Below are 12,917 nucleotides of genomic sequence, written 5' to 3'. Positions count from 1 at the left end.
GTGTGACCCTCCCCCCCCCCCATTCACTCTGCAGTTAGGAATCCCAAACACACCTGGGGAGAGGACCTTGACAAAGATGGCCGCATTCCTGACGAGCCAGAGTACCGCGATCGACATCCACAACACAAACGATCATTTTCAAGCAAAAACAGCAGGCAGCCCTTTCGGACTTTCTCCGTCAATCGTGAGACACCCTCCGACAGTTTCCATGAACGCCACAGCTGCAGTCATTTGGAATGATTTCGAAACTTGTGGTGTGTCCCCCCCCCCCCCTTCTATATGCTAATTGTCATGCGCGCATTTGACACTGCGTCAAACAGTCGCGCGCGGTATTCACTTCCGAATGGCCGCAAGTCACAATTCCAACAAACGGCAAATTAATCACACGACGCTAGCTGGCGCCTTTGCCTCCGGTCGAGCTCTTTATCGGCTAATTGATTGACAGGCCAGCGCTTGAATAGGTTATTACAAATAAATCTAGCCCTAAGTAAGCAAACAAACAAAATCCAAAGGCCACTTTGCCCGCGCTCCATCCAATTAGCTTTTTTTAATTACCTATTATGCCGAGGCGCACGGCAAAACGACAACAATGCGCAAAGACAAATCGGCGAAATGAGGCCCTGACATAGACGCCACTTTAGGGGTAATTACTCAATTTGTTTGCGGCAGCAGAGTTCTAACGAGCAGCCAATTACCGCACAGAAAGCCCGCGCAAACCCTGTTGATTTAATTAGATCCAGCGGGTGCTAGGGTGTGGGGGGGGGGGGAAGCAGGCAAACAATTTAATTACCAGCCGGGGGCCCCGGGGCATTGTGGGACGAGGGGTCCGTGTACCCTCGAGGGCCAATGCTGCAGAAAGAAATCAAACGTAAAGGACAAACCGTGCGCGCGCGTGCAAAGGGGTCGACGCGGGCCGACGAACTTGCTGGATTTTTGACGTCTTACCGGAAGTCCCTCTGACAACCGCTCCTTCTGCCAAATTGCCACATCGGAGATTTAAAAGCTGATCCTCGGAAGACGGCAAATTTTTAGGTTGACTTCCGCTTCCCCGTAACCTCATCGGTACCTTTGACGCAGGATGAGAGGTCCCGGGATAAGGATGGTCAGTGTGAAAGGGGCTCAATCAACGCAAAGCGACGCCTCCTTGTTTCCCTCAAAGGAAAGCGACGCATTGTTCAAAACGGATTGAAAGCCGAATGATGTTGACGAACCGTCTTCCCTCCCTGTGCGTTATTTTGAATGAGGTCTCTCACTTGAAGGTTTTCTGCATCAAAGGGAAATTTAAATCTATTTCTGACATCAACTTTGTGGGATCTCCACATGAAATGAGTCATGCAAAAAAACAAACAAACAGAAATTCAATTTTAGGTCTCGCTCGCAAATTCTTTCGACTTGTCATTTCTTAGTTGCGGCACGTCAAAAAGGTCGCAAGGGTCCACTCTGTGTTGAGGTCTTGTTGGGCGCTAATCGGCGTCTCCGAGCGCACTCGGTACTGAAACCAAAATACTCCGGCTTAGGGCCGGCGGAAGCTTTCGCCACACGGCGGGAGATGGATCTTCATCAGCGACCAGCCGAGCGTGACCTTTTCCAGGTCCGAGACAACCCGACGACGCCCCCCGCGGCGCCGCGGCGCTTCCCGGGGGCTAACGCCGCCCTCCGCGTTGGGCCACGTGACAAGAACTCAGAGCCGCAATAAGTCCCGCAGCAAGACGCCGCCAGTGTCACGAAAGGTGATAAAAAGACAAAGATGAAGCAAACTTTGCGCGCCGTATTCTTCGGCAGACTTGATCAGTTTTGGCGTATCCGAAAAAAAAAAAGTCTTAAGGTCGATTGGTATTATACACGGGTGCGTATTATACTGATCTTCATTATTCGGAAAGTGGTGGATGATTAACTCATTCAGTACCAGCCAATTGTGGACCAAGTCTGAAAAGACATTTAAAAACGTCTTTGGGAGTGAATGAGTTCATTTGATACCTCTAATTGTTGTGATTGTAGCGCGAAAGGGGCGAATGACTCAAGTAAAATTTCATGCGCCCTGTAATGGTTTTGCTTTTCGTTAAAAAATGGCACCAAAGCGGTGGTGGAGTCGACTTCATTGTCTGCCTTTGGAGGTCGAGTCGTTGGAGAGCCGTGCCGGAGGCGGGATGCCGCACGTGCGTCGGGGGGCTGTTCCCAACGCCGCGACAGGGGTGTGAAGTTTAGCACCCCGACGCACTCTAACCTAGAAGGTAAAAAAACCATTTCGCACTGCCGGGCTTGGTCTTTGTTTTTGTCCCCCAAACTGGCAGGTGTGGCGCTCAAAGCCAACCAATAAGTCGTCCTTTGGCGACTGCCTTCGGGGTTTCACGGCAGCGACAGCAAGAATGGCGGGGGCGCTCGCAAGGGGGCGTAACCGCAAGCCGGGACCCGGGAGGGGGGTTGGGAGGTCTCCAATTAAAGGTTTGGTGAGGAACCCCAGCCCGGCTGGCATTGGCGTCCTCTCAAAGAAGGCACTTTTTGGACGTTGTTAGGGGGAAAAAAAAGTGAGGTTTGTTTTGTTCACCTAACGAGCCCCAACCAAAGCGGTCTTGATTGGATTTGAGTCCAGTCGAGCTCCCGCTTGGCGCGCGTGATGTCCCGAGGTGTTAGCGGTGCGTTTAGATCATGTTGCGTCTCCCGCAGGCGGGACTGAATGAGGGGCTTCCGGCGGCTGCGGTTTCCCAGCACGCCTCACATTTGCATTGGCTCAATGAACACACTCGGAGCTCTTCGTTGTTTTGGAAGCTGCTCACCAGTTGGGGGGGGGGGGGGGAGGGTGGGTTGGGTCGCAACCTTCATTTCGAAACCCTAACTTCAAGTTAGAGCCCATTTGAAGCCCAAACCGAAAAACCCAACGCTCATTTCAAACTAACCGAGACTTGACACTGCTTCGAACCCGTGGCCCTTGAGAAGATTTGAAACTGGAACACAAGTTTTAAACCCTAATGTGAAACACTAATGTGAAATGTTAGCTTCAAGAGAAAAATCCAGGCTTGAAACCCGAACTCAAACTATTTACATCAACCGAAATCATGGCTTCAACCCCGAATTTGAAACATGAAAAGTGGGTTCAACCCCTAATTTGAAACCCCACCCACTGACCTAAAACCCCAGCCCCTCCTAAATCCTTATTTGAGACCCTACTCCAAATCCCTAAGCAATATTTGAAAAGCTAGGCCAGGCTTCAAACCCGACTTTGAAACCCTAACAGGACATTTCAACCCGACGTTGAAAGCCTAACAGCTGTCTTGAAGAGTCCTTTTTCAAAACCTAACTCGAACTTGAAAAGTGACTTTAGAACCCTGACAATAAACAGGAAAAGTGGCTCTCCTCAGTGAATTTATGTTTACGGGTGGTGTGCAAAAATGTTTTTGGGTTTTTTTTTGGGTTGTTGTTTTTGTTTGGATTTGTTCTCTTGGAACATCCAAAGTAGCTCGCACACGCGGTGCGGCGAGCGTGTGCGAGCTTGGCCCGCCGGCCACTCTGGCAAGGTGACAAATGAGTTTCCTAAAAGGTGATGAGCGCCATTCGACGGCGCCGTCACGGCAAAAATATGAGTGCCCGCCATCCAATTTGCACTAATTAGCTTGACATCAGGTTGTGAGAGCGCCGTGGTCCCTTTCCGCGCTCGTCATTAGGAACAAGTCCAGGCGAGACCCGGCCCGGCAGGGTGCACGAGGCCCCTTGTGCATGTGTATGTGTGTGTGTGTGTGTGTGTGTGTGTGTGTGTGTGTGTGTGTGTGTGTGTGTGTGTGTGTGTGCCCACACCTCATCATGTCGCTATTCCTGTCAGAGGACAGCACCCCCCCCACCACTCGGTAGCATCATTCCCTCACAGCCCTGAAATGAATGAGCATCATACAAGCAGAAAAATGAGCAAACAGGAGATTCGGGCTGCAACCGACGATTATGCGAACAATCCATTTTTGTGATTTTTTTTTTTTTCTCTTTGGATGACTCGGGTCAATATATAAAAACAAATGAATTTGCATGCACTTTATGCAAAAATAGTACATTGTTACAAATTGACAGGACAGGAAACGCAGAATCATAAAAGGAAATAAGTCAGGGAAACAGGAAAACACCTTGATTACCATTTTCCAAAATAAAATCCAAGGTTTGCTAATGTGTTTTGAAAAAAAACGCAAAGGTAGCTATGGTGAATTCCCCCCCCCCCCCTTTTTTTTTTTGAAAAAAATCTTTTTGGTCTGGTTCCAAATTTGTTTTCGTTTTGTTTAGTTTTTTTCTTGAGCACATGAGGTTTTCATCCAGCCGTCCATTTTCAAATTCGCTTCTCCTCACGAGGGTCGCGGGCATGGCGCAGCCCATCCCGGCGGTCTTCAGGCAGTACACGCAGGGCACCCTGAACTGGTTGCCAGCCAATCGCAGGGCACACAGAGACAAACAACCACTCGCGTTCAAAATCACACATAGGGGTTTCCATTCGGGTGTTCCATGAACCTTCTATGTATGTTTTTGGAATAAGAACTAAAAAGGTAAGTTTCCAAAAATATTTTTGGCTTAATTGGCCAAAGGCAAGATGGAGAGTTTATTTCGTTGGGGTGTATGGTTGGGCCACGAGGTATGAAATTAACTGTGCAAGACATCTTAAATAAACGTCATCGTTTGAGGTTTTTTTTTGCACTCCGGCTGCCAGTCAGTCAAAATATCCTATCATTGTCATATTAGCGGCAGCCAGATGTTTCCACACACCAGGTGGCGCCTGCTCATTAGTGCCTCTGACAAACTGTTTCCTGCCACCCTCTGTCAGGAACCCAAATCAGCTCTCACCATTTGCAATTAAATTCCATAATGACGGTGCCAGCAACGTCCCTCGAATCATGATTATTATTATTATTAATAACGCAGCATAAGGAATCATTTCGGAGCGCTGAGCCGCTGCCACCCGTCCTTAACTTGAGTTTAATTGCAGCAACTGCTAATTTGGATGCAAATCTGTTCTGTAACGATGTCAACATATGGATGTGTTTGAGAAAAAAAAATGCTAGGTCATCCCTTCGAGTTTTAAAGGGCCGTGATTAGCAGGACAAATCCAATTAATACTTCTAATAGCATATTCATCTTGTTTACCAGATAAAATTGTACATGTGGTTGGAATAATTCCGTGCTTGTTCAATTAGAAACATCAATGTGTTGCGTCTGTACTTTAATTCTCAGTTTATTAAAGATCTGAAGAGTGTAGGTTTTTTTTTTTTTCTCAAACTTGGTGTCAAGAGGAGGGCTACTTTGAATTCTTTGCCCTCAAACACTGATCTCACGGAGGGCCTGTCCTCCGAGACACGTTTCTCCTACGTGAGACCAAAATAGCCGCTACAACAAAAAAGCAATTTGGTCTGAAAGAATTCCTTCGCTAAGCTATAAACACGACGACTATTGCATTATTTATGTATTGCATAGCGATTGCTATCGAAATTGCGAAAATCGAAACTGTCAAATATTACCTGCTCCGATTGGGACGTGTCACAAATGGAAGGGCAGGTATTTTCCTCTTCTGTCAAAATATTCCCGTGTTTTTAATCCATATTCGTTTGTTGAATCTGAAGAAACACGAAGATTAGGAACATTTAGCGTCTTTTTTTTTTTTTTTTTAGCTAAAGAGAGGCGCGCTACCGAAGTGCATTCTGGGTAAGTAATTCCTCGACCTGGATTTTCATTGGACTCGGTTTATCAGTGGTTCTGACTACATATCCAAGCTAACGTGAATATTTGGCTCGTTCCAACGACCGGTAGTTGAACATCCTGCCAAACTATTGTCTTGTTTTACGACAACTACTGTTTTAATGACGAACAAAATCGTCGTTTGGCAACAATTTTAGTTTTGTCACCGAACAAAAAAAAAAACAAACTTCTCGCCAAGGTGCATTGTGGATAATGTCGTTTTTAAAACACTGTTGTTGCCAGTCGGTTTTACCGGGAGGTTTCCGACTACATTTACAAAGAAACGTGGCGATTTTCATTGACAACTAGAATATTCGGTCATATTACTGCATATTAAAAAAAACCGTCATACTATTCGCTTAATATTTTCAGTTTAGGCTGCTTTCACAATGGCGAGGTGCATTATGGGTAGTGTAGTTCTTGCATTTGGCTACAGTAGTCCCCAAACTGACAGTCATGAGGGAAAAATAGGTTAGTTTGTTGTGATAACACGCGGAGTTATTTTTTTTAAGAACAGCTAGGAACACTTCTTTATCCCCTTAATGATTTTTGTCATATTTTACAAACGTATTTATAAATTCAAATTTAAATGTGATGCTATGGTATTTCTTGTCAAGACAATGTTCTGACCCGTGTGGCTGTAATTCCGCTTGAGAACTGAGTATACGGTAACAAAAAATGAGAAAAGACACAGCACAGAGAAAGATACAGTGAGGAAGATACACTAAATAGTCTTTATTAAATATACAAAATTGTGTGAAACAGAATTGCATCATCACGGCTTGTAAACGTTCCTTTCCGACACGCGGGCCTGGAGAGGCCTGCACCGGTCACGACAAAATACATTCGGCTGAATAAAAAGCTTTCAAAAAAAATGGAAGACGTGGTTTAACAGTGCATCTGGAAAGTATTGAAAGCACGTCACAGCTTTGTCTGCATTTTGTTATGCAATTGGCGCATTCCTTTTTTGGGCTCATTGTTAGCCCTGCTCAAATCTGGAATTGGGAAAGACCTGAAAATGGCTGTGAATCAACACTCCCCTTTCAACCTGATGGAGCTTCAAGAAGTACTGCACCGTCGATGAACACCAAATCTTGCACCATACTAGGGGTTGAACAAATAACCGTTTTTTTTGTCGTCGACTTAATGTGATGCAAGTCAATTTGAATTTGATGAATCAATGATGTCACTGATATTTTATCAGCACAGTGCAACGGTCCCAAACCTTTATTGTGCCACTTACCGGTGTCACGTCGAGAGATACAGTGTTTCGACAAACAGGCATAGAAGCAAAAAAACAGGAAAAAATATGTATTCGTTCACTATGCTCGAAAGGCAAGTCGGAAGTCCTCTTTGAAGTGACCGACTGGAAGACTTGAGAACATAAACTAAATTTGTGATTAATCAACACCAAGCTTTAAACGTAGATGCGGACTCATCCGCTGGTTGATCAATAGGTTCAACCACTACAACATATACAGGGAAAAGCACACCATTTTTTGATTGCACTCATTCTACTGCCAACTTAATCGACGTTAATCTGGCACAGTAAAACGGATTTTAACAAGTTTAGCAAAATTTACAAAAATTGACGCGCTGTGTTAGAATTTTTAAAGCAATTTAAAAAAAATACAAACACTTTGCAATCAGGCAGTAGAGCTGCAACTTAATTCGTGATGTTGTATTTGTCAATGAGGGAAGCTGCTCAGGTAATAGATGGATTATTTTTTCCGATTAATCAATTACGAAGAATATTTACTCTTGAAAGGCTCGAGATCCAATTTTTTTCACCTCGAGCGGTAACAAAATGTGAAAAAAGTGAAATGTTTCAAAAACCTTCCGGATGCACTGTTAAGTATTTTGTTGACAAGTGCAGAATCGTGTCTACTATACATCTACTTGTGGCGGCGTCAAAGGGCAAGTGCGATGCGGCCTACGTCGTCTACTACCGCTGGCAGGAGTCATATTGCGAGGATGGGAGTGTTGTTACGTTACATCATTTTTGTGCCGTAAGCGAAACCAGTGGTTCTCAAACTGGGTCTCCATGGACCCCCTGGGGCTCCACGAGCCACAGCAATGATGGACTGATGGAGAAACACTTTGGATTGGACAAAATAACAAAAGTGAGAGCCATATATTCTTAATCATCTGCGAGCAACGGATGACATTACTGCGGCTTACTGAGCAATTGTGACCTGTCTCCTTGTTGTGTATCCATCTGTCTGGATTATATCAACAGGCGGAGACACATGATATTATCTCACAACATTCAAACTTTTTTTCCTTTTTGGTTTCTTTATTTTTGTGGAATTTAGTTCTGTTTTATTGGCATTAGGATTATTTGAGGGGTCCTGGGAAAACGTTCTCTCCCCTAGAATGTTTGAGAAGCTGACCCTAACGACAGCACATTTTATTAGCGGAAGTGCCCATAAAAAAAAAAAAATGTAACCCCCCCCAAAAAACAATTCAAAGAGAACCAAAAACAGAGGCGTATTTGGCAAATGGATACACACTGTATGCTTAAATGTCTTCTAGACGTTGAGAAGCAGCTGTGGGCGTGGCCACAGCTAGCGATGCTATCATGAGCCAGTTAGCATTGCGTCTCACATGCCCACAAAAAAAAAAAAAAACAACAACAACAACAACACTAATGAAGGATACACAATGAGGAGTAAGGTTAAAACACTCGCTGGCTAAGAGCACTTTTCGAACGTGGAGAGCTAGCATAGACTAGCGAAGCATAGCATCACCTCACCAAATGATTACAACGGCAAGCTCTTGTGTCTGTTTTTGTCAGTGCGTAACAAGTGAGAACTTGTGGAAAAAAGAAACAATCTTTATGATTCCAACCATACATACAGACTTTTCCGTTACACATTTTCTATTGAATACAAAGCAGCTTTTCACCGGTGAAATTGAGATGTATAAATTAAGCTAACAATGCTATATTTGGAGTCATTTTCCTTCTTCAAACAACCGACTGGCCGTGCTAATGACCTTCCATTGGCCTAAAGGGCACTTCGAACTGAGCCCTGTGAATTCTGCCTAACAACAAGTAGCCTAGCAAATGAAGAGCAATTACAATGCACCTACGTTCGCGAGTGCGTCTGCTAACAAGCTAGCAAGGAATGTTGGAGCCCCACTGAAAAGGAAAAAAAAATTAATAATTAGGACTTTTTTTCAATTGAAGTCATAAGTATTAGGCCTTTTCCGAATTAAGTGAGACCCCCCTACCCCCAAAATCAACGTTTTTCAGGAAAATAAAAGGTCATTTTATGAAAATAAAGCTGTATAATTCTAAGGGAAAAAAAGTCAATGGTGGTCCTAATATTGAACGGAACCTAAAAATGTCCCTTTTTGAAATTTTAAAACAAATCAGACGCAACTGCGATTGCAAATAATATTTAGGAAAAAAAAACATAAAAATTATTTTCTCATGTATTTAGCCCATTTAAGTGCTCAGCGTCCCGACAACTTTTTTACCTGCATAAAAATTAAGCGAAGTTGAAGCCGTCAACTTTTACTGTCTCCAGTTGTCGGGTTCCACACCACTGTCAAAATGTCCAGCAGTTTATGATGAAAGTGACAAAAAGGGTGGATATTGACGGTGTTTTTTTTCTCCTTTCCAAGTCAGCATCCAACAAGATGGGTGCTCACATGCCCACCATTTTAAAAGCAACCAAACCTGGCGGGTGATCTGAAAACAACCTGAGGACTAGCTAGGACATTCGTAAAACGTCAGCATCTCAAATCCAGTGGTTCTCAAACTGGCTGACTCCGGGGAAAAGTTTTTGGGTGGAGTCATTTAGAAGAGGGCATACCACGCAACAATCAAAACAAACAATGAACCAATTACTTTTCCCAGCTTCACTTTGGAAGCTCAGAGATGATTATGACATATCATCACGTCAATCTGACATCCCCACTTCAATAAAGTCTCTTTTTTGCTTGACCAAAAAGCGTATAGTTACAGATATAACAGTCATATTGTTTAGAATAAAATCCATATTTTTCAAGAAGAGCCCTGTTTATTTATTTATTTTTTAAATAAAAGGTGTGATTTCCAGAAAAGTAGGTGTAATATGAGAAAAAAAAAAGTTGCACTTTTGGACTGAAATCGGTAAAATATCACTAAATTCAATATCACAATATATTGTGACTTCATCTTGGAAAAATGTGGCTTTATTCTCGTAGGACTCGGGTCTCCTTATGATTAGGACTGGTTTTCCTTCCCCAAATATGAATTTGTTTCCTTAACGTGACGCATATTTTTTCCTCTTAAATTGGTCACGTTCCCGATTATAAATATTAGGGATGTCCAACACCACTTTTTTCAGACCAATACCTGTACGAGTCTTCACTCTTAAGTGCTCACTGATACAAAGTATCGATACCTCTTGTGATTCCGACATCTACATTTTCATTTCAAACGATGACAAAACATTGTGACCATAAGCTTTCTTTCTGACACAATGACGAGTCCCCAAAGTGTCAGACTGCCGCAGTATAGAACCAAATTCATGGATATCAGCTTTTCTTTGACTACAGGATCGGTGGCTGGTATCGGCAGCCTCGGCGAACACCCATAACGAAAAATAAGGTCGGTATCAGCCCGAAAAATCCTGGAATGCGCATCTGGAAATACGGGGTGCGATTTGACTCCAGGGTGGTACATTTTAAAGTGCAAAGGTTCCACGCCCTCGTTGCTATGGCATATTGGGGCTTGTTGCTGATTGGGGGGGGGGGGGGGGGCATATCAACATTCTTCCCAGAAAGGGATCCCCGGACCCAGAGAGTTTGAGAACCCCTGCAAAACGCTGGCATCAAAACGTGACAGCGTAGCGGTGAAAAGGCTCAAAAGCCGTTGGGGTATCCAAGCCTCGCCGTCATTTGAGCCTGGATCGCACCTGCAGGAGGGTGGGCTTCTGCTCCATGATGCGCACCAGAAGCGTGTCAATGTAGTCCTCCAGGTCGCGGACCTGCGGCTTCAGCTTGCACAGCTCCACCTCCCGTTTGGCCAGCAGGGCACGCTGCTGCTGAAACTCCGCCTTCTGCCGCTCCAGCTCTGCCTCGCGCCGCACAAGGAGACCGATCAGCTCATTGTGGGTCAGGTGGTAGTACGAGCCGGCGCCCTCCGTCAGGATCTGGAGACAGAAGGCAGATTCCGGTTTTTTCCACCAAATTCTGTCAGCGAGACCGCTTTTTCTCCACATTTGGTTGTGTTACAGCCTTATTTCAAAATTTTATAAACTCATTTTTTCCCCTCAAAAGTCTACACACACACATGATACCTCATGATGACCATGTGAAAAAACGTTTTCAGATTTTTACTTATTCACTAACGGCTGTTTTATGCGCATCCGACCCGATTTTGCTTGCCCTTTTGGAGTATTTTGACTGATTTTTCTAGACCAGCAGAATATTGCATTCTTTGATATACCAAAATCGACCGAACGAAAGAACAGAGTCTCTTCTGTCACCTTGTAAAAAAAGTTTTGATTCGAACTTTTCCTGTGGTTTGGTCATCAGCCGTCACACAAAGATCGGTTTTACAAAACGCAGCCGTTTCTCCCAGAAACAACAAATCGTTTTGTGGAAAGAAACATATCGAACAGAACACTGACTTTGAGGCAAATATTTTTGGGCTTTTGTGACATCTCTGACATCTGAGCACTTGTTTCATTCTCGAAACTAGCAAAAAACATTTTTAACAAAGGCATAATTGTTATGTGGCACTTTTGATGTTTTCTTTGATTGCAACTGAGGTTGTTATAAAGGGCTGGATTTTGTCAGGAAAGTTGTTTTTTTTTTTAATGATGAGAAAAAAACTGTTTTCATGTCTCATTTTGAGGAACGCAAAAGTGAAGCACAGATTATTTTGCAAATGCACTGCATAGGGGAAAAAAGTTAGAGGGCTTGAATTTGACCTTCTCGCCCGTCTGGCTGCTCCTGCCAGGGTGGATGCTGGACTTGATCTTCTCCAGGACCGAGCGGCCTTCAGCCAGCGGGCCGCCGCTCAGGGGCCGCACCGGGTGGGGGCTGCAAGGGAACGTCACAAAGAGGTCGTGTTAAAACAAGCTCGCAGGCTTTACGGGGCTCGGCCTGCGTGCCATCCACGGGGCGGTTGCAGACGTTTGCGGCCCTGGAAAAGCGGATGTTGTAGTATGCATGCCAAGCCATTAGTTGGCGATGTCCTCCATTTTCATGCACCCCCGTGTTTTTTTTTAAACATTCTTGATAATTGAATGAAAATTTGGTAGAATTTAGAACAATGGTGAGTATTTTTTTTTTAAGATTTTTAACAAAAGACAAATATAATTAATTTGTATGCATTTCATTATTATATATTTTGAGGATTTTTCTTTTTTGGGTGACATGTAGAAATATTTAAGAGCATGTTGATTTTTTGTGGAAATCTGCAAACGTTTTCTTGATTTTTTTGTCACGTTTTAAAAATGTTTCAGGAAATATTGTGAACATTTTGTCCTTTTTGGAAAATTGCGGAGATTTGAGGTGATCTTTTTGTGGCAAATGTCTCTAAATGTTTAGAATTTTGCAAACATTTCGTCGAAATTTCACACATTTTTGAGTGGATATTTCATGAAAAAGTACACATGAAATTATTTATTGAACATAGTTGTATAATTTAAGAGTCTCTGTAATAATGCAGACTCATTAAAATCATTTGTTTGTGAAAAAATAATCGATGAAAATGTCCACTTTTCAAAAAATTCCTCTCAAATATCTTGAGCCATACAAATGCAAAAACAATATTATCTAATTTGCTCAATTCGGTCCTTTGTGGCAAAGTTGACAACTTGGCATTTATATTCGGGTTTTTCGGTGCAGGTTATGATACAGAGGTCCAGGGGGAACCCGGTACCCTCCACATGAAACCTGTTACGTCAAGGACAGCCACAAGCTACCCCGTGAACAAAGATAGTTCACCTTTCATATTGTTCCAATTGTGTGTTGGGACGATTTTTTTTTTTTTAAATATTGCGCAATCACGGAGTCCTCCAGGATGACACCAGACAGTTCAACCTTTCCACAATCTGAGAACGATTGCCAGGAGAAGAACGTTAGGCAGGTTCACCTCCTCAAAGCGGTGAAAATTAAAAGTTAAATGAGCCCAAAGTCGTTTTAATTGTGTGCCTTTGTGCAAAACAAGTAGAAAGGTGTGAAGAAGTGCGTTATTACCCCAGGTTGAAAAGGAA

General features: G+C 43.6%; 1 protein-coding gene and 1 long non-coding RNA gene across 14 annotated transcripts in view; both read right to left on the bottom strand.

The window, feature by feature from the left end:
* Positions 1–5,841, bottom strand: part of LOC109528125 (uncharacterized) — an 11,842-nt gene extending 6,001 nt beyond the window's left edge. For both annotated transcript variants that reach the window (XR_002170650.1, XR_002170649.1), the window contains exons 1-2: positions 5,484–5,841; positions 3,790–3,861 (exon numbers count right to left, since the gene is read on the bottom strand). This is a non-coding gene — a long non-coding RNA (uncharacterized LOC109528125). The remainder of the gene's footprint in view (positions 1–3,789; positions 3,862–5,483) is intronic.
* A 565-nt stretch (positions 5,842–6,406) lies between these two features.
* rab11fip5a (RAB11 family interacting protein 5a (class I)) overlaps positions 6,407–12,917 on the bottom strand; it is a 19,221-nt gene continuing 12,710 nt past the window's right edge. For 11 of the 12 annotated variants that reach the window (XM_019890525.1, XM_019890513.1, XM_019890515.1 and 8 more), the window contains 2 exons: positions 11,628–11,739; positions 6,407–10,844 (listed from right to left, as the gene is read on the bottom strand). In XM_019890525.1, coding sequence (XP_019746084.1) covers positions 10,587–10,844; positions 11,628–11,739 — 370 coding nt within the window. In that variant the 3' untranslated portion in view covers positions 6,407–10,586. The remainder of the gene's footprint in view (positions 10,845–11,627; positions 11,740–12,917) is intronic. The other variant, XR_002170654.1, reaches the window with a different exon arrangement.

Source organism: Hippocampus comes, unplaced genomic scaffold, assembly GCF_001891065.2.
Source record: "Hippocampus comes isolate QL1 unplaced genomic scaffold, H_comes_QL1_v1.1 scaffold168, whole genome shotgun sequence".
In the NCBI taxonomy this organism is placed as follows: domain Eukaryota; kingdom Metazoa; phylum Chordata; class Actinopteri; order Syngnathiformes; family Syngnathidae; genus Hippocampus; species Hippocampus comes.
Note: the sequence above shows the minus strand (reverse complement) of the source record. Positions and strands in the feature narration are given on the sequence as shown.